Raw genomic sequence first — 21,071 nt, forward strand, 5'->3', positions numbered from 1 at the left:
AAAATACCTTTTTTTTTTTTTAATGTGGTGCTGAGGATCAAACCTAGTGCCTCATATGTGCTAGGCAAGCTCTCTACCACTGAGCCTCAACCCCAGTCCTCTTCATTCATTTCTTAAATTCAACAGTTTAAGGAACCCAGGAACATATGGAAGCAGTCCTGTGATTCACAAAGTATAACTACCACCAAAAATTTCCTGGGTCTATCTGGCACCTACTTTCAATTCCATTCTACTATCCTAAATCAAGTTCAAAGCACTACAGTATAATACAGGTTTCCAGAAGTCAGATGAGCCCTTCCCTTCCACTGCCACTCTTACTAGAAGGTTATTAATTTCACCCTCTAGTAAATATGTCAGCATGAGGAAGTGACACAACAGCTATCTCGGATATTAAGGACTTCTTTATGAAAGGATAGCATAGAACAACGAATCAGGAAAAGAAAAACTATACAAAAAAATTTTAAGACCAAGGAAACATTTCCTGGAAACAGCAGCTTCAATTTTTTTTCCAAATGGTTAATATCTTAACACTTTTACATATTTCAAAACAAACTATATGTTAACACAGAAGATAGATACATCATTCAGTAATGATTTCTACAGGCTGGTTGGAAGTAAAGGAAAGCACTAAAAGTAAGGATAAAATTGAACTTGAGTTTAATACAAAAAGCTTCAAAACAACAGTCATGCTTTAAAAAAAAAATAAAATAAAACAGTTCTTTAGAAGACAAGATATCCATGCCACAGGAAAGCTGATTTGGTTAGGCAATGCTTTTTAAAAAAATAGATCATGGGGGATTCAGTTCACTTTCACATAAAAACAAACAAAGATCAAAGTCACTACTGAATGAACAAATACTCCTAATATTTAGTGATACAGATGCCACTGAGAAATCTTTTGGTCATGACCCTTATGCCCATCATGTTTATCTGTTTATTCTTGATCACTAGTTTTTCCAAGATGCCGTCCCCTCAAGCGTGAGGTTACATTTCTTGGACAAAGAGAAAAAAAGGAAGACTTAAAGCATTACATAATACAAAGGCATTCATGTTCATGGTTGGAGTATTTAAGTCAGACTTTTGACTCAGAATTATAATAAGTAAATGTAAAAACAAACTATCAAAATTCCCTGAATAAATTTTGAATACTACCATTAATACAAACTGCCTTCATTATGTATTCTAACAAACCAACTTAACCCACATTCAGGTCTTTATCTAATGCTTCCATCTTATCCACCTATATACATAACAGCTGAAATATTTTGATTAGAAGCTTTTAAAGCATAATTTGGCCCATCGTCCGTCCAGGATGCAAGCAATGCAAAAGGCATGCAATAAAGCTCAGTCAGCTTTTTTTATAAAATCAATTTTGAACACCTGTTTAGGGTATCACAGATTACAACAGGTATCTTTGAAGCACATAGTAAGTAGTAAATGTGACTAGACACACTCAGCTCTATAGAAGCTGATCAGATTTAGTCACACCACCTTGGAAAGTGAGTTGGCTAGGAACATGGTGTTTCAGCTGATCATCCCATCCCATTATGCATTCAGGAATCTTCCACAGCTTCTCCCACCATCTTTCTTTTGTGAATAAATAGGGAAAAAAGATGTATAAAGCTTTATTATAAAGAATAAAGAAAATAAATAATTGAAAATACTTATCAAAACATTGTGTTAACTTAAAATCTAATATCATGCCTTTTCAAAACATATATACAATACATACATTTCTACAGCTACCAACTTGGCCTTTGGGGCCAGGAAAAAGTGTTAATATGAAAAAAGTTGGTATTATTCTTAAAAAGTACATTACTATTAAAATCTAATGTTTCTTCTAAGTGTTTTTAGAAGAAAAACATGAAGTCAAAGTAAGGATAAAGAAGAAAGGGAAAGGAAAAAGCAAAATAACTAAGCAATCAAAGGGTAGCATAAAATTAACAAATCAGGGAAAAAAATGAGAATAAGGAAAAGAAAACTCCTAACAACTAATCATATACTGTCTGTAATGAGTCCATAAAGACATCTCAGTCAAGAATGGACCACATTTCATTTTATTTTTTTTTAACTTTTTTTATTGAAACAATTTCTTTTAGAGAGGGATAAGATTGGGTAAAAATATAGTTAATATTCCTGTTAACTAAATCTACAAAATTCCCAGGAAATCTGAGTTCAGAAAAGAGAAAAATATTAAAATTAATGAGCTTAGAGTTATCTAAGGTCCTGAAAAAACAGTCCATAGCCTTTTTTGTGTCTTATAAGTCACCCTGGACCCTTCTGCCATACTCCTGCTTCAATTTGACCATTTTGGTCATGCATTTTCTTAAATTAAAACAAAGGGCAGGGGGAGACTATTTGAATACAAAACAAATCCTGGAATGCAAAAACACATCAAAATTTGATCACCTTACTAAACTGTAAAGTTAATTATATTAAGCCCTTATAAATAAATGCACAGTGAATCATTCATATCCATAAGTCCTATATCCCTCCATTCAATCAACAATGAATTGAAAACATTCACACACAAAAAATCTGTACCGAACATGTACAGACTTCTTTTTCTTTTAATTCTCTAACGATTTATATAGCCTTTTACAAGATTGTAAGTAATGTAGAGATGAGAGGATATTTCTAGGTAATTTGCAAATACTATGCCATTTTATATAAGAAACTTCAGCATCCAGATTTTTGTGTCTGCCAGGGTCCGGGAACCAGCCCTTTGTGGATATCAAGGGATAAGTGGACTAGGTAAGCTATTTTAACAAAGTTTTCCTCTAGCCTCTAAGAACATCAGATGAGTATTTAAATAGTTAAAATGTTTCCAGTTTCTATGGATACACTAAATAAAATCAGCTTATCAAATTGAGATAGCCAAAGATCTCAAACTGAATTTTATTAGCTTAAACTCAAATGATGGAAATTCCCTTGTCTGATTCTAGATGCCAAATGTAAATATTAAAGAGAGATTACCTCAGATACTATCTGTTCCTATTTTTCTATCAAATCAGGAAATTTCTGGAATCAGGATTCCAAGTAGCCTCTCCCATAATTCACTTTTATAACTGTGGGTTAATTATAGGTGCATCTTATGATATTTTTCCATGAAGATTATAACTAAATATTTTGGATCATCTTAAAAGATGTTAAAAACTAACCGTAAGAAGTATGGAATGGAATAAGCTTAGCAACTCAAAATTTAACCTCCAAATGACTGTGAACAATGAGCATTGGCTGCATTAAGAAAGTGACTTATAATAGGTACATTTTTTCATAACACAGTCTAAATGAAAGACCCAAGTCAAGGAGTTTTTTTGAAGACTGCTTTATTAACAGTTCCTTGAACACTGTTTTATACTTGGTAGGTACCATAAATATTTGCTAAATAACTTATAATCAAAGGGATCTGCAAGACTTAAGAATTTTTTTTCAACCCCAGCACCACCAAAAAAAAAAAAAAAACACCAAATTTTTTTCACCAACCCTGGAGCAGTTTCGCACACCTATAATCTCAGTGACTGAGAAGGCTAAGTAGCAAGAAGACTGCAAGTTCACAGCTAGCCTCAGCAACTTAGCAAGAACCTGTCTCAAAATAAACAAAAATTTAAAAGGGCTGGGGATGTAGCTTAGGGGTAATGCTCCCCTGGGTTAAATCCTCCCCAATTTTTTGCTTTCACTATTTGTATAATACAAACTTGTACTATTATAATTAAAAATGTTAACATTCTCGTCCTTACAGGTAAGATATTTCAATTTCCCACTTTTAAAGATCTAAAAAAAATAATAAGCCAAATGCATTTTGAAGTGTCTGGGACTGTAATACATCCTTTAAGAAACTAACTATAGGTGGGGTGTAACTCAGTCATACAGCAACTTCCTTGGAAGTGCAATCCCCAGCACTGCAAATAGCACCAGTAAAACCTCCAAGAATCCACCCCCAACTAGGTACTTTTTACTTGCAATTCTCCTGCCTCAGCCTCCAGAGTACCTAGAATGACAAATGTGTACCACTGTGTACCCAGATATGTACCCAGCTCAAGAAATTCTGTCTTCTATTTAACAATTCAAAAGACAAACATGATTTTAAAAAAGTCTTGTTGTAGCACAACATTGCTCTGCTCTAGGCCATACAATCTAGGAATACCCTAGATATAACTGTAGATTTACAAAAAATTTCTTGAGTTTTACCCAAATATAATCAAAAGTTGAGATTTAGGGTTAGAAAACAAGACTTTATATAAATCTCATATCAGCATATTATCATTATATATGTCTTACCAGTTTCTGGTTGGCAGAATGTATACTGGCTGCTTGAGGAAGAGCCCATGTTAAAATCTTCTGAACTCTGTGCTTCTTTAACAATTGTAACTTCTTGATTTCCAAATTCTTCTAACTTAGGAGGTTCAAGGGTAACAATATCAGAATCATCACTGGCAGTTCCAAAATAGACATTATCTTCAGGTGACCTCTCTTCTTCTGCCTAAAATTATCATAATTTTAGAGATAATAAATTATAAAATTATTTAAGAGCCTATATTTCTATACAATTCAAAATGTATAGGGTAATATAGTAATCTGAGGTTAAAGTAAAATACATGGTTTCCTGTTTTTTCCAGTGCTACGGATCAAATCCAGGGTCTAGGATATGTTAGACAAGTGCTATACCACTAAGCTCTTCCTCCAGCTCCTAAAGATATTATTTCTTATCAACAGTAAAGGACTATGCAATAGAGGCTCATCACTTATCTTGAAAACATCATCAAACCCGTTGGCAACTCTCAGATTTAGATGGACCACTTCTTTCTCTGACTGGAATGCAGAAACTGAGAAAACTACCTTTGCTACCCAATGACCACAGAAAAGAGACAGTTGATTTCTCCCACCAGTTCTATGAATTTAAGCATGATTTTATACTCAGGGAACCTGTTAAAGGCTGATTAAATTTTTCTGGTTATGTATGTATTAAACTTCAACAGCTACATCATATAGTTTAAATGTGTCCCCCAAATTCATATGCTGTAACTTAATCACCAATGTGATTGTACAGTATTCCCCATTCAAGGTATACATTCTAAGAACCCCCAGTGGATGCAAGAAACCATGGACAATATACCACCCTATATATATTTTTTCTATACCATATACATACCTTTTAATTTATAAATTAGGCACAGTAAAAGATTAACAATAAGACATAGAATAATTATAATAATGTACTATGATAAAAATTTTATTAATGTATTGTCTCTTTTGAAAAAGTCAAGACAAATACTTTTGGACCACAGCTGACTGCAGGTAACTGAAAAGGGGGAAAGCAAAACCACACATAAGGAAGACTACTGTATTAAGAGTTGGGAACTGGCCAGGCATGGTGGCACACTCCTGTAATTCTAGGTACTCAGGAGACTAAGGCAGGAAGATCGAAAGTTTGGGTCCAGTCTGAGCAACTTAGCAAGACCCTGCATCAAAATCTAAAAAGGGTTGGAGATGTAGCTCAATGGCAGAGTGTCCCAGGTTCAAATTATAATACAGATTAAAAGAATAAGTCTTTAACAGAAGCTAACTTTACCCTTAAAACTGATCAATCTATGGAATCTCAAAATTTTCAATGAACATTGCTTATGATTCAAATAGGAAGAAAATACAGAAATGGAGGCTTCGACTCATATTCTCTAAGGATACGATTTATCATACATTCACAGAATACAAGTTTACCTCAAATGCTGAGGTGGTTTCTTCCAAAGTTGGATAAGCAGTTCCTTCCATTAACAATGTGCTATTTTGGCTGCTTTCTGTTATAATGCAAAGATCAATAAAAATATTCATTTAAAACAGTTGACTCTTTGTAATATAAATACCATCACTGTAGATGAAATCTATTCTCAATGTTAAAGTAGATGAATGAAAAGTCATATAATTGTAAAAATAACTCTACTGTTACCACATTTTAATTATTTGAAATTGTCAGGAAACAATTTTATTTACTTAAGTGTACTCACTTGGGACCTATTAAGAACTTAAATCAAAGCTAATTTAACTAAATAAAATCTCTACCTTGTAATAACAAATCACTTGATGAAAAGTATTTCTAAGAACCCATTAATATGTAAAATACATCCTCAGATACCTGATAGCACATTTCCTGACTTCTTAAAAGTTCATCCAAAATTCCTAAAAATACCACCACCATTCCAATGGCTATCACTGGCTTGTAATGTAAGAATCAAAGCTGCTTTAAATTATAAAAAGCTTGTCTGATGCAGTGGCGCCTATAATCTCAGCAGCTTTGGAGGCTGATGCAGGAAGACTGCAAGCTCCAAACCAGCCTCAGCAACTTAACAAGACCCTCAGCAACTCAGAGAGACCCTGTCTCTAAATAAAATATAAAAATGGGCTGGGGCCCGGGCGCAGTAGCACTCGCCTATAATCCCAGAGGCTCAGGAGGCTGAGGCAGGTGGACTGAAAGTTCAAAGCCAGCCTCAGCAATAGCAAGGTGCTAAGCAACTCAGTAAGACCCTGTCTATTTAAAAAAAAAAAAAAAAAAAGCTTTAAACTATAAAAACAAGGAATCAAAAGAATAAAGAAAAACAAGCCAGGTGTGGTAGTACACACATGTAACACATGTAACTCCTCTGGAAGCTGAGGCAAGAAGACTACAAGTTTAAGGCCATCCTCTGCACCTCAGCTAGACGCTTGTCTCAAAAAATAAATAAATAAATAAATAAGTAAAGAGGTCTGGGGAAGTACCTCCGTGGTAGAATGCTTGCCTAGCATGCACAAAGCCCTGAATTCAATCACCAGTACAAAAAAAAAAAACTATAGGAAAATAAAATAATGTCACTACAGAAGATAAAATCTGTAAGAGTCTCCTCAAAGAAGAAATGTAAAACGGAATACTGAATTCATTATTTTTTCTCAAAGAGTACAAAATGTTAATGGGAGTTAAGTATAAAACTAAATACATACATAAATTATAAAAGAATTATAAGTAGCTGTATATTAAAATCATTTTTGGGACTGGGGTTGTAGTTCAGTGGTAGAGCACTTGCCTACCATGTGTAAGGCACTGAGTTCAATCCTCAGCACCACACAAAAATAAAATAAAGATATTGTATGTCCACCTACAACTAAAAATATTTTTTTAAATCCTTTAAAAATCATTTTCCCCCACCATGAACTTTATTTTTATGTATTTTAACCACCTAAGAACAAGAAAAAAAAACAGTACTTTTGTGTTTTATTAAACACAAAAGTACATACCAAGTATGGAAATTTTTTACATATAGGTAAATGCATTTCTTGGGAGAGACTATTCACCCCTTTCAGAATCTCAAAGGGATCTGAACTACAAACAATGAGAATATGTGCAAACGAGAATAGTAATCAGCACATAAGCTTAAGAAAAAAATAACAGGTACAATAATCTCCTCTATTTCTATTTTCTGGCCTTGACATACCTACTTTACTCTCCTGAGGGGGAAATGTTCTTCTTACTTTACATTTTAATGAAACTGTTTTAGAAGTGTAAGTAGTAGTTTAAATACGAAGATAAGACTACATAGAAATTGCTTGGGAGTTACAGCAATTATTTGGGAGTCATATGTCTCATTTACATAAATAACATGCACAAGTTCCACAGGAAGTATATTAACATAGATGCAGTACAGTACATAGTCAAATATCATTTTACTAAATCTTAACTCAAGAACTCCATAGCATGATGATACCTAGAGAATCTCTTCTGATGAAAAGTTTTGTACATTGCTAGCCATAACATTAATAATGGCAAGTAAATACAAAGTACCAAACAAATTCATGTTAAACCACATAATACATAATGTTTAGTCACTGGTTACACCTATGGTATGAAAGACTATGTGGAGACCCAAACATATTACTGCTGCAAATAATAAAACTATGGCAGGTTGGTGATACTAGGTTCTGCAAGCCTTCCTAAATCCACACTGAATTTTTATCTAACCCACACTAAAATTAGTCCTTCAGTAACCAGATCACCAAGATTATCCAAAAAAGCTGACTGCCTAGAAAGAAGTCAAGATTCATAATGACACTCACATTTTTATTTTCAATCAGAATTTAACAACTTACCTTCCTGCTCTATCTGCAGTACTTGAACATCCTCTTCTTGTTCTAAAGATGAACATTCTGGGGTGAGCTCACAGCTGTCACTGGTTGTGACAGAATTCACCATCTCTACATCAGACCCCTAGAGAAAAAGTGATAATCAGTTATTTCCCTATTAATTTCTCAAAGCTGGATTTGATTACATATAGATGTTTTCCATTAGTAAAAGTCCCAGATTTTGCCATACTCCAAAAGGGAATGACATCTAATCCAATGAGCTTTATCCCAGCAACTCAGGAGGCAGAGGAAGAAGGACTGCAAGTTCAAAACCATCCACAGCAACTTAGCTAGGCCCTAAGCAACATAGCAAGACCCTGTGTCAAAATAAAATATAAAAAGGGATGGGGATGAGGCTCAGTGGTTAAGCACCCCTGGATTCAATTCCTGGTACCAAAAAAAAAATTTTTAGTTGTAGATGGACGCAATACCTTTATTTTATTTATTTATTTTTATGTGGTGCTGAGGACAGAATCCAGTGCCTCATACATGAGAGGTAAGTGCTCTGCCCCGAGGCCACAATCCCAGCCCAAAAACTACTTCTTATGGCAAAGTAAACTGCTATGTTGAAGGAATAATTTTTTTAATATTCATAGATGTACCAATACAATAATATTATTTGGCCAATATCATTCTCCAATATATTTCCCCTTTCCCTCTTTTCCTCCCTCTCCATGGTCCATTTCCTCTATTCTACCAATCTCCCTTCAATTTTCATAAGATCCTCCCTTTTTCTTCCTTGGCATCCACATATGATGGAAGACATATGATCTTGACTTTCTGAGCTTGTTTTAATTGCTTAACATAATGTTCTCAAGTTCCATCCATCTTCCTGCAAATGACATAATTTCGTTCTTCTTGGCTCAATAAAACTCCATTATGTATATATACCACATTTTATTCATTCATTCACTGACAGACATCTAGGCTGGGTCCACAGTTTGGCTACTGTGAATTGCACGGCTATGTATTTCTATAGTATGACTTTAATTCTTTAAGATAAATACAAAGGAGTGTTATAGCTGGGTCATATGATGGTTCCATGCCAAGGTTTTTCTGAGGAACCTCCATACTTATTTCCAAAATGGTCACTGTAATTTACAATCCCATTAACAGTATGAAAGTTTCCTTTCTTGACACATCATCTGCAGCATTTATTATTGTATTTGTATTCTTGATGGCTGCCATTTTAACTGGAGTGAGATGATATCTCAGGGTAGTTTTGATTTGCATTTCCCTAACTGCTAATGATGTTGAACATTCTTTCCATATAGTGTTGACCACTTGTATTTCTTCTTTTGAGAAATGTCTGTTGAGTTCATTTGCCCATTTATTAGTTGTGTTATTGGTGGTGGTGTATTTTGTGGGGGTTTTTTTTGGTATTTGAGTTCTTCATATATTCTAGACAGTAATCCTCTATCAGAAGAGTAGCTAGGCAAGATTTTCTCCCATTCTGGAAGTTCTCTCTTCACTTCCTTTGCTGTGAAGAAGCTTTTTAATTTTATGCCATCCCATTTATTAACTCTTGATACTATTTCCTGGGCTTTCAGGGGTCTGTTGAAGAAGTTATTGCCTGTACCTGTATGCTAGAGTGTTGCCCCAACATTTTCTTTTATGAGTTGCATAGTTTCTGGTCTAATTACTGCATCGTTGATGCATTTTGAGTAGACTTTTGTGCACAGTGAGATATAAAGACCTAATTCCACTCTTCTGCACATGGATAACAAATTTTCCCAGCACCATTTGTTAAGAAGGCTGTCTTTTCTCCAATGTATGCTTTTGGCATCTTTGTCAAAGATCAGACTGAAAGGCATGAATTAAATAAAACTATCAGGTTAACAGAAGCCTTTCCTATAACATTTTTTTATTCTGAGGTTATCCTTCATACTTTATTGTCAGACTATCTTTAATAATGGAATCTTGTGAATTTTTTCCTTGTGTCTTTTTTTTAAGTTATACATGGACACAATGTCTTTATTTTGTATATTTGTTTTTATGTGGTACTGAGGATCAAACCCAGTGCCTCACATACTGAGGATCAAACCCAGTGCCACTGAGCCACAGCCCCAGCCCTCCTTGTGTCTTAATAAGCAAAGTTAACCATGAAGCTGCTGATTCTGCCTCTCCCTATTTTTTCTATCAACTTACAAAATTCAAATATATAACTCACAACAGCAAAAAATAAAAGAATTTGTGAACGGAATAGGCTTTGAAGACTAAAAAGAAATTTAACATATAACTCAAATAGCAAAATATAAAAGAAGTTGTGAAAGGAGTAACCTTGAAGACTAAAGAGAATTCTAAATGTAAGACTTTAAGGTTGCCTATGGTGGCAGGAGCATGACAGAAGCAAAGGCAAGGATAGAGCTGACTAGGGGGTTGCTGGAAAGACCAGCTCTGGACCAAATCACAATGGTAATAATGGAAAAGGAAACATATGTAAGAGACACTAACAAGAGAGCTGAATTTGGTAACTAAATACAGAAGATGAAAGTACAAAAAAAACATGATTTACTCTGTGGCATGATGTCTAACACACTTGGCAAGTGCCAGAAAAATTTATTGTTTTGTTCTAACCTGCAGGCTCACAGGTAGGATTTCCAATGCTGCCTTGCTCCTGTACTGTTAATTATCCTTGAAGGAAAAGAAGCTGTTATGAGTTGACCCAAGCTTTGTAGAAACAGGTTAAAAATAGAAAAATCACTTTGTGTTGGGGGGGGAGGTACTGGGAACAGAAACCAGAAATGCTCTACTACTGTGTACATCCCCAGTCCTTTTTTTTTTTTCCATTATTTTTAAATCTTAGGATATAGCTAAGTTGCTCAGGCTGGCCTTGAACTTGCAATTTTCCTGCCTTAGCCTCCCAAACTGCTGGGATTACAGGTGTGTGCCATCACACCTGGCATACTTATAAAAATAAAAACAACTTCAAACTTAATTGGTACAGTTGCTATTAAGTTTTGAAACTATAAAACAGAAAGCAATCTTTTTTAGTAATCTTGCTTTCTAGAAGATGACTGTCTAAATATTAAAATAATTATATAAGAAAATGTTAAAATTTTTCTATTAATGAAAAATAGGCGAGAGGAGATCCTGAAAACAAACAAGAAAACCACAGATGGTTTGAACAAGTATGGCTGATTTTTACTTTATTGTATCTCAGTGATTTTTTTTAAATAATGAAAGCAGTGTAGAACATAAACCCTTAATAAGAACTTATGTTTCTTCTCTTTGTAGTGTTTATTACAAACTAGTTATGTGCATTCATTGTATGTATATTACTCCTCTACATAAAATATATTTTTGTGATAAAGTTCTAACCATAGTTCTTTAAGTTCTGTTAAGTTCCTATAACATCATAGTTCTGCTAAGTTCCTAAAACAACATAATTATACATTCTCCATCTTCCTTTGAGCCATTCTGTTCTATCCAGGCTTGGATATTTTCTAATTACTTAATTTTTAACAAATTTGCCTTTCTAAGCTTCAGTTTTCTTAACTACAAAATAAGAATGAAAACAATCTATATACAGTGAGGCTTTTTTTAATTACATGAGAATTGGATAAAGCACAGAGCCTGACTAGTAATAAAACTCAGTAAAAATGTGCCTAACAACTTCAAGCTAAGGAAAGCTATGAACAATAATGCAGACAATACTGGCCCATGAAGAGTTCTCGGCAAAGCAAGCTACGGACAATGGAACCTTTGGCTTAAATGCAGAAAAATGCTGGCCTTCAAAGAATATTTTATATCACTGCTAACACTAAAAGACTACAAATTGGGCTGGGGATGTGGCTCAAGCAGTAGGTAGTGCGTTTGCCTGGCATGCGTGCGGCCCGGGTTCGATCCTCAGCACCACATACAAACAAAGATGTTGTGTCCGCTGAAAACTAAAAAATAAATATTAAAAAATTCTCTCTCTCTCCCTCTCTCACACACTCTCTTTAAAAAAAAAAGACTACAAATTGCCTCATAAAAAGTATTAAAGAGCATACCTCATGATTGATGACAGTCCAACCACAAGATGAATCACTGTCACTGGAATTTTCAGACATTTTTCAGGTCTACAAATACAAGAACATATTGACTTGTGGGACACATTTTTTTTTAATCTGATAAGAAGCTCTATATGTGACATAAAGTATGAAACGTGGCTTATTGCCTTCCAGATGAAACTGAGACAACCCACCCATAGATTTATCACACAGGATATGATATGAATGCAAACCTTTATGAACAAAAACAACCAAACTTCTAAAGACAAGACGATTCTCCTGAGCTAGAATGGTCTGGGCAATCCTATTACTGGAATGAAGAAGAAAGTTGAGTCTGAAAGAAAATGTAGGATTTGACCAGGCAGAATTAAAGAGGAAGGAGAACCCTATTTAACCACGTCAGACAGTTGAGGTTGGCAGAATGGTGACTAGGGAAGAAATAAACAGTAAAGACCCATATTTTCAATGAATAGTGAGAGGTGTAAAAAGCATGGCTAAAGAAATCAAGAAGCCTATAGGGAGACTGGAAGAGCTCCCCTGCCAAGCAAAATGAAGTCTCTATGTTGGCTACACAGCAATTTAAATTTTACAAGCAAAGAAGAAACTTAAGTTTTTATTAAAATATGTCAGAGATATTTCAGTTGTATTGGATTAAAGTAGGGAAAAATAAAAGGAAAAAAAAAAAAAGAACAGAGGTTGGTTCAAAACTTATGGTCACTGGCAATGACCTAAAATCAAGTTCTGGGATCAGCATACACTGGTCACTTTACCTAGTTTCTTCTCCACTTTCCATCTGAGGCTCCTTTAAACTGCAAAATGCATCTCAACTTGCTCTACACATCTAAACCATATGCTTCTGTTACTGCACATATACTGTGAAGATATTAGATCCAAGCTGATGGCTGCAATGCTACTAGAACTCTAGATAATACTGAACTAGTGCTCAAATAAGAACAGGCAAAAAATAAAGATCTGAATCATCTATTCATTCTGGAAACTCTTATAAATTTCTATTTAATTGGTTAGATCAGGTCATCTATAACCCTACAAAATTTCTATAAACTTACAGAAAAGCCTTAGAGTAAAGTCTTTCTATCCAACAAAGATTATCCAAAAGGCTACAGTATGAATACTTCAACGTTATATGTTTAACCTTATCCCGGTATTCTTTGTTAAACTATGTAAATTCCAGTTTCTCATCGAAGCAGTTTTCATGAGTTTTAAAAAAACTTTTAATACATATCACTATTTGTATTGTGTTTTATAATAATTTGAAAAGCATACATTGACATATGTGAGTACACAAAGATTGGGCAATTAAATTTGCAGTGGGAAAAGAGGGTTTATATATAATCAAAGGTTTTATAAATAAACCTGCAAACTAGACAGCATATTTTTCAAACTGAATTAACAGCTGCCAAATTTTAGAAATTGAGATATTACATAAAAATAAAGACATCCAGCTTCTTGTTTAAAAAAAAAAAATCAGATCTGATAGTAATTTCCAGGTTTCTTTCTTCCCAAGCAAGAAAGGGAAAAAGTATTAGAGTTGGGGTTGTGGCTCAGTGATAGAGTGCTTGCCTAGCATGTGTGAGGCACTAGGTTCAATTCTCAGCATCACATAGAAATTAATGAACAAAATAAAGGTCCATCGATGTCTAAAAAAAAAATGTTTAAAGGGAAAAAGCATTATACAGCAAGAACAGAAGCTGAAAATTTTAGTCTAAGAAAATTCTAAAAAAAGGCAATTAATCTAACATGAGTGGAGTGAAAAAAGATCAAATTTGAATTCTGAGAGTATATTATAAGATGGAGAAGGAAGCAACTAAAGGGCCCTAAACCTGTAGGATGCAAACAATGTAATATTCCATGAAAAAGATAACTACTAAACTTAATAAATACTAATGAAGACAGGGCAAATGGCGGGGAACATTTCAGAGAGATTTGAAAAGACATGGAAGACTTTTTAAAAGGACTAAATAGCCAATCATAGAAAGGGAAAGTACAGGGTAATTCCCAGGTTTCTGGTTTCAGTGACTGGACAACTGAAAAACACATTCCACATGAAACAAGTAAGTGGAGCTCTGTGAATAAGAAAATCGACTGAAGCCCAAAAAACATTCTTTACCACATGAAAGCTTCTTTCTTTCCTTTGCCTTCCCCACCTTCTAAAACTTCTGTTAATAGTTCACACTCTCACAGTTGCTACATCCCACCTCCATAGACTTACTTGAACTTTATTTTCTTAATGCCCCTTCAAACTTCCAGATTACTCATCAGAGATATTTAAATATGCATAAATCTCCTATTCCCTAGGTAATTTCAATTTAAACAATTTTTTTAAACAGGTAAGCCCTAGCTTTTTATTTCCAATAAAAAGCATCCTCTATTAACTGGAGATGAAATAAAAACATTTCAAAACAAAGTATTAATGTGTATTAATACATTGCCTAACTGTGGATATTTATCAAACTTGAATTTCTCAAATCAATGAGCCTACTTTAATACAATCCCAATTTAAGTCTTTGTTTACTTCTGTAGGGGGGAGTATATGTATGCCCAAACTAACCCAAAAGAGAGGAAAAAAAAAAAAAAACTCACATGGCATACACCATTTTGATAGTATGGGCAAGCAAAGTGACAGGCCTACTAAAGAACCCTCTTAATTTAGTTGTTCTCAAAAACAGTTGAAATCCATGTAAATTGGAAAATGCCTGTAATCCCAGCTACTTGGGAGGCTGAGACAAAAGAATCCCAAATTCAAGGCCAGCCTGGGCAAGAAACAGAGACCCTATCTCAAAGAACAAAAAACTCTAGAGATGTAATTCAATGATACTGCACCCCTTTGTACAAGGGGAATAAGGAGTTGTGTGTACCATTATCATATAAAAAACTGGTAACTTTCTAAGGCCAACTCTAGACACACTGACTATGAAATATTCCTGTGGTGTTTGAACCTTGCCAGATATCTTCCTAAAATAATCATCTCATTATGCCATTCCTTTAAAATTTCCATATTGTCTTCAGAATATGACCCAAAGGCCTTAAATATCTTTAATCTCTATCAATTCATCCTCTTTCAAATTATTCTTTTCCTCCAACCTTTTAAATTCCTTTAAAAGGCTCAAGCTGGGGGTGTAGCTTGGTGGTATTATATGTGTTTAGCATGCAAGTGGCCCTGGAATTAATTCCCCACACCAAAAAATTAAAAAATAAAACATTATGCTTTCTCTTTACTCTAGGGCTTTACAAACTGTGATCAGTGGTCTATCCCCTTACTGCAACACAAACTCTTAAACTCATCTCAGCTAATGCTTCCTTTGTACCATTCCTTGACCCTATTCTCAAAGACTCTAATATTTTCCCTAATCTGGAACTTAAATTAGAATCCTGTGCTATAATTGTTTATTTGCCCACCTGTTAAGTAAGCATTTCTGGATGATGATGAGGTCATTGACAAGTCCAAATTGTTCTTTAAGGATCTTAAAATTCTGGAGAAACCCATAAGGTTCCTCTCGGCTTATTCTGACCATAGGTAAATGCATAAACTCTTCTCATTTTACTAGGTTTACTAGTAATAACTTAGAAATAACCAGAGTTTATGGAAAATTTACAAAGGAATCATATAGTTACAAAGCTAAGGATATTTTGGAAAGACAATAAACTTGAAAACTTGGCTAAACTCAGGTTTCCTTTACTAAATCAGTTATATGTCCCCAATTGCTTTATATTCCATTTGTGGGGCTGGGGATGTGGCTCAAGCGGTAGTGCGCTCGCCTGGCATGCGTGCGGCCCGGGTTCGATCCTCAGCACCACATACCAACAAAGATGTTGTGTCCGCCGAGAACTAAAAAATAAATATTAAAAATTCTCTCTCTCTCTCCACCCCCCTCACTCTCTCTCTCTTAAAAAAAAAAAAAATTATTCCATTTGTATATTGCTCAGGCCTTTCAAATACATCTACAAAACAGAAATCATTTTCCTGTTTCTGGTATCTCAGAAAATAGCATTAGCCAAGCTAGGTACGGTGACAAAGGTCTATCATCCCAGCTACTTGGGAGGCTGAGGTAAGAAGATTGCAAGTTTAAGGCCAGCTTTGGCAATCTGGCTGAATCTTGCATCAAAACAAATTAAAAAAAAAAAAAAGGGAGTTTGGGATGCAGCTCAGTGGAAGAGTACTTACCAAGCATGCATGATGCCCTGTGTTCAATATCAAACATCTCAAGAAAAAAAAAAAATTAGGTGACAGTGGTCAGAATTTCTAATAAGCCAGGCATGGTGCTGCACAACAATAATCCCAGAAGCTCAAGAGGTTGAGGCAGTAGGATCATAGATTCAAAGCCAGCCTCAGCAACTTAGTAAGACTGTATTTTGAAACCTGTCTCAAAATAAAAAATAAAAAGGACTGGGGATGTGGCTCAGTGGGTAAGTGCCCTTAGGTTCAAGCCCTGGTACAAAAAAAAAGAAAGAAAGAAAGAAAGAAACTTGTCAGAATAAGACAGCAATAATATTAATTATACCTCATTAAGTACAATTACCTGATGGTGTACCTCATCATTCCTGAGTAGCTACATTTTACTATGGAAAGGTAAATTTTCCATTTCCCTATCTTCTAGAATTAAAGATGATGGAGAAGAATGAGGGCATTATTATACCATGCTTCTACAATTCCAAAGTAAAGCTGTAAGGGCCAAAAAAAGTGCTGCTATACTGTCAATGTCATCTAAGATAGTCTGGATAGCTTTCACAAATCTTTTTCTACAATGCTTTTCAAAGGTTCCAGATCTTTCATCTACCAAAAGGATATGAAAATGCCTGCTTTAAAAGAAATTTTACCTGAGAGAGAAGAACACAGGTTCATAACTAATGAAAACTTTAAAATGTCCTTTATAATCAACTTTTTCCAACAGTAACCCTAGAGAAATATTTTAAATAAGCCTATCCTGATCTGAAACATTTAATATTATAGTCATTCATTCAACAAACACTGAGTACTTTACACTGTGCCATGAACTATTCCAAGTGCTAAGAATAAGGACTCAAAAGAAAAAAATAAATAAGTCCTCCCTGAAGGGAAGCATACTTTCTAGAAGACAAAAGTAAGCCAGTTGATGAAGGGGAAGGTGCATGAATTGGAATTTTAAAATAGAGTAGCTAGGAAAGATCTCTGGTATTATTACAAATGAGCACCACCTCAATCCCATTTTATTACTGTTGCTTGTTTGTGTTTTCGTGGTACTGGGGACTGAACCCAGGGCCTCACACATGCTAAGCAGGTGGACTACCACTCCTCAGCTCTAAGAAAATTTCAGAATTAAATTATGTCAATGGGGAGCAACCCCAGAGTCTTCCAGTAGATTCAGAAAAGCCCTTTCATTCTATGAAAGACATACAGGAAGAAAGGATAAATGATAACTTTCAACATTCTAGATAAAACATGATTAGATAAAACAGGAGTAATGGTTCACACCTGTAATCCCAGTAACCCAGGAAGCTGAGGCAGAAGGATCACAAGTTCAAGGCCTGTCTCAACAACTTAGCAAAGCCCTAAAACAATTTTTTTTTTTTTAAGTATGGGGATATTAGTTAAGTGGTAGCACCCTTGGGTTCCATCTCCAGTAATTCAGGGGTCTGGGTGGTAAACAGAAAGATTTCAACACTGGAAGGAGGACACAATGATGGCTCTAGGTATAGATATATTCATAAGTTAGAAGGAGAAATAATTGAAAAAGTTCAAGTTTTTTAAACCTGAATCCATGTCATCTGGTAGGAATGAACAGAAATTAGCCTAATGATATCTTACACAACTTTTTTCCTTAATTACTTCTCTAATTAATATTACATTCAAAATATTGATAAAGAGCTACAATTTTATTTTTTTAATATCTTTATAACAACCTAAGTGTTTTAACTGTACTAGTCAGAAAACACCATACAATATTTATCTATAATCTCTTAGCATTTATTTTATCTACAGTAGAGAACATGTAAGCATTTATTCACTAAAAGAATCAGAAATAATAATGAACAGACATGAGTATATCAATATGTAAAGCAATGAAGTGTAACTGATGTGATTCTGCAAGCTGTATACGGGGTAAAATGGGAGTTCATAACCCACTTGAATCAAAATGTGAAATATGATATCAAGAACTATGTAATGTTTTGAACAACCAACAATAAAAAAAAAAAGAAAGAATAATGAACTTAAGGATCAGAAATAACCCCATCCCTAAACTTGCATCTCTTAAATTTCACATAATTATGAACAGTTCTTATTTAGTTTTAAGAAGTACTCAAGATCATTGAAATGGAACACAATCACTATGATGGCAAAACAGAAAAACTTAAGTAATCCGCTATTATCTAACAATCTCACCCATAGCTAGTCTGCCACTCTTTTGCTTCCTCATAAAGTCTCCAGCAGCAAAGAAGAAAAAATTGATGATGGTTAATGACACAGTACCCCAGTGTCCTAACCCATTACTGGACTCCTCAGCTTCATAATGACCTCTTACCAAAGCCTGACAGAAGGAATTAAGGAACAAGATGACAGTCGCCAGCTGGAGCTGGCCTCTGTATCACTTCACCTTGCTTTCAGCAATCAAAGATGGCTACCCTTCTAGATGAAATACTAAATACAATATCAATGTAACATTGAAGATAGTAAAGTCTAGTTCAGTTCAACGACATTTCACCATCTTCAATTGTGTTGCAAAGAAGAGAACCTCCACGAAAGTATCAAAAGTTTAACCCCAACCTAAACTTTGCTTCCTTGTGATACTACCAATCTACATTAACAGTCACCAAGAAAAACAGCCTTGCAGGGTGTGGTGGCGCATGCCTGTAATTCCAGCAACTTGATACTGTTCTAAACTTTTTTTTTTTTTTTGGATTGAACCCAGAGGTAATTAACCAATTAGCTGCATCCCCAGCCCTTTTATTTTTCATTTTGAGAAAGGGTTTCACTAAGTTGCTAAGGCTGGCCTCAAAATTGCAATCTTCTGGTCTCAGACTCTCAAATTCCATGGGATTACAGATGTGTACCATACTGTACCTGGCTAAACCTTTCTTTTTGAAACAAGTTTTGCTATGTTGACCAGGCTGGTCTTGAACTCCTGGGATCAAGTGATTCTCCTGTTTCAACTTCCCAAGTAGCTAGGAATACAGGTGTGCACTACCTCACCCAGCAAAATCATTTTAATTATTACCCTTTATAGCTCAAAGAAGACTTTGGAAATTAAGCAATACAAAATCAGTACAAAGAAAGAGTAAAACATTCAGATAAATTGGGTGTGGAGGTACACAGGCCTGTAATCCTAGCTACTGAGAGGCTGAGGCAAGAGAATCCCAAGTATGAGGCCATTTTAGGTAACTCCATAAGACCATGACTCAAAAAGAGTTGAGGATGTAGTTAAATGGTAGAGAATTTGCCTAGCTTATGTGAAGCCCTGGATTCAATTCCCAGCATCAGTTATTAAAAAATGAAAATAGGTTTTTAAAAAAGCATGGCCAGGGCTGGGATTGTGGCTCAGAGGTAGAGCGCTCCCCTAGCACAGGTGGGACCCGGGTTCGATCCTCAGCACCACATAAAAAATAAAGGCATTGTGCTATGACCATCTATCCCCCCCCCAAAAAAAAGCATAACCAAAGGAAAAGGAAAAGTCTTTCTTAATAGAACAGTTTACATTTTACAACAAATTTTATTTAAATGCACCTGAGATACATACTTCCAAAGAGTTTATGAGCAGTTGGACCAACAAGTTTTATCCTTACTTTTTCCATAGTTATGTTTTAGAACGGGGGGGGGAGCGCTTTACAACATGAATAGGATTATATTAGATCATAAAGGTAGAGCCATGATTAAATACTGATGGCTTTATAAAGAAGAAAGAGCAGAACATGACACATACTTATGCTTCCTTGCCTTTTGTCACATGATGTCCTGTGCCACCTTGGGACTCTGACAGCAATAAGCCCATCACCTGACTGGGGGGGAGGGGGTAGAGGAGGCTGGAACTTCCAGAACTTTTGAGCAATAAACTTCTTTATAAAGTTAATTTAGTCTCAGGTATTTTGTTATAATAACAACCAACAGCCTCATGTATTGCTCTGAAGGAAGAAAGGGTCTTTAGTCCTATTCGTGAGAGCAGAGAGAAATTTCCACTCTATAGGTTTCTTTTATCCAGTCTGATCTTAAGTGAAAGGCCCTTTAAGTCCCCTATAATATCAAACATTTTTCAGCCCCATATCCTGGCAATTAAAAAAAAATGGTGCCAGGCGCAGTGGTGCACACCTGTATTCCCAGTGGCTCCAGAGGCTGAAGCAAGAAGATTATGAGTTCAAAGCCAGCCTCAGGAAAGCAAGGCGGATGTTAAGTAAATCAGTGAGACCCTGTCACTAAATAAAATACAAAAGAGGGCTGGGGATGTGGCTCAGTAGTTGAGTGCCCCAGAGTTTAATCCCTGATAACACACACACAAAAAAAAACCTTGCTAGATCCCCACCCCTACCAGTGTATTCTTCCACTGAGCTATACCACCCAGCGCCTATTTTTTTTTATTTTAAGACAAGATTTCACCAAGTACCCCGGGCAGTCATCGAATTTATAGTCCTCCTGCCTCACTCTCCTGAATAACTGGGATTACAGGCATGTGATACCATGCCCAGCTCTTGAAGGGATCTTTTAACTATTACAAGCAGATAAATCTTATAGCAAGTTTTTACCAGTGAGAGTCCAAATTAAATTGGTTTCCAAACAGCTCCAAGAGACAAAAGATTTGATCAGAAATTCTGAATATGGAATTCATAATTTCACAATTTTTTTATATGGAGTAATTTTTTTTAAAGCAGTATCAGGGTTAAAACTCAGGGCCTTCCTTGCAAGGCAACCATTCTACCACTGACAGTGCCCACCAAATTCGTTTTTTA

General features: G+C 35.2%; 1 protein-coding gene across 6 annotated transcripts in view; it reads right to left on the reverse strand.

Annotated features, from left to right (window-relative positions):
- The window catches only part of Ccpg1 (cell cycle progression 1), a 67,467-nt gene that overhangs the window by 40,688 nt on the left and 5,708 nt on the right, over nt 1–21,071 (reverse strand). For 3 of the 6 annotated variants that reach the window (XM_077799985.1, XM_077799983.1, XM_026413402.2), the window contains exons 2-5: nt 8,113–8,230; nt 5,719–5,795; nt 4,282–4,483; nt 1,492–1,587 (exon numbers count right to left, since the gene is read on the reverse strand). In XM_077799985.1, the coding sequence (XP_077656111.1) occupies nt 1,492–1,587; nt 4,282–4,483; nt 5,719–5,795; nt 8,113–8,230 (493 nt within the window). Of the gene's footprint in view, nt 1–1,491; nt 1,588–4,281; nt 4,484–5,718; nt 5,796–8,112; nt 8,231–12,140; nt 12,210–21,071 lie in introns of all 6 variants that reach the window. The other 3 variants (XM_077799981.1, XM_077799982.1, XM_077799984.1) reach the window with 2 other exon arrangements.

The sequence above is a fragment of the Urocitellus parryii genome, chromosome 6, assembly GCF_045843805.1.
Source record: "Urocitellus parryii isolate mUroPar1 chromosome 6, mUroPar1.hap1, whole genome shotgun sequence".
NCBI lineage: Eukaryota > Metazoa > Chordata > Mammalia > Rodentia > Sciuridae > Urocitellus > Urocitellus parryii.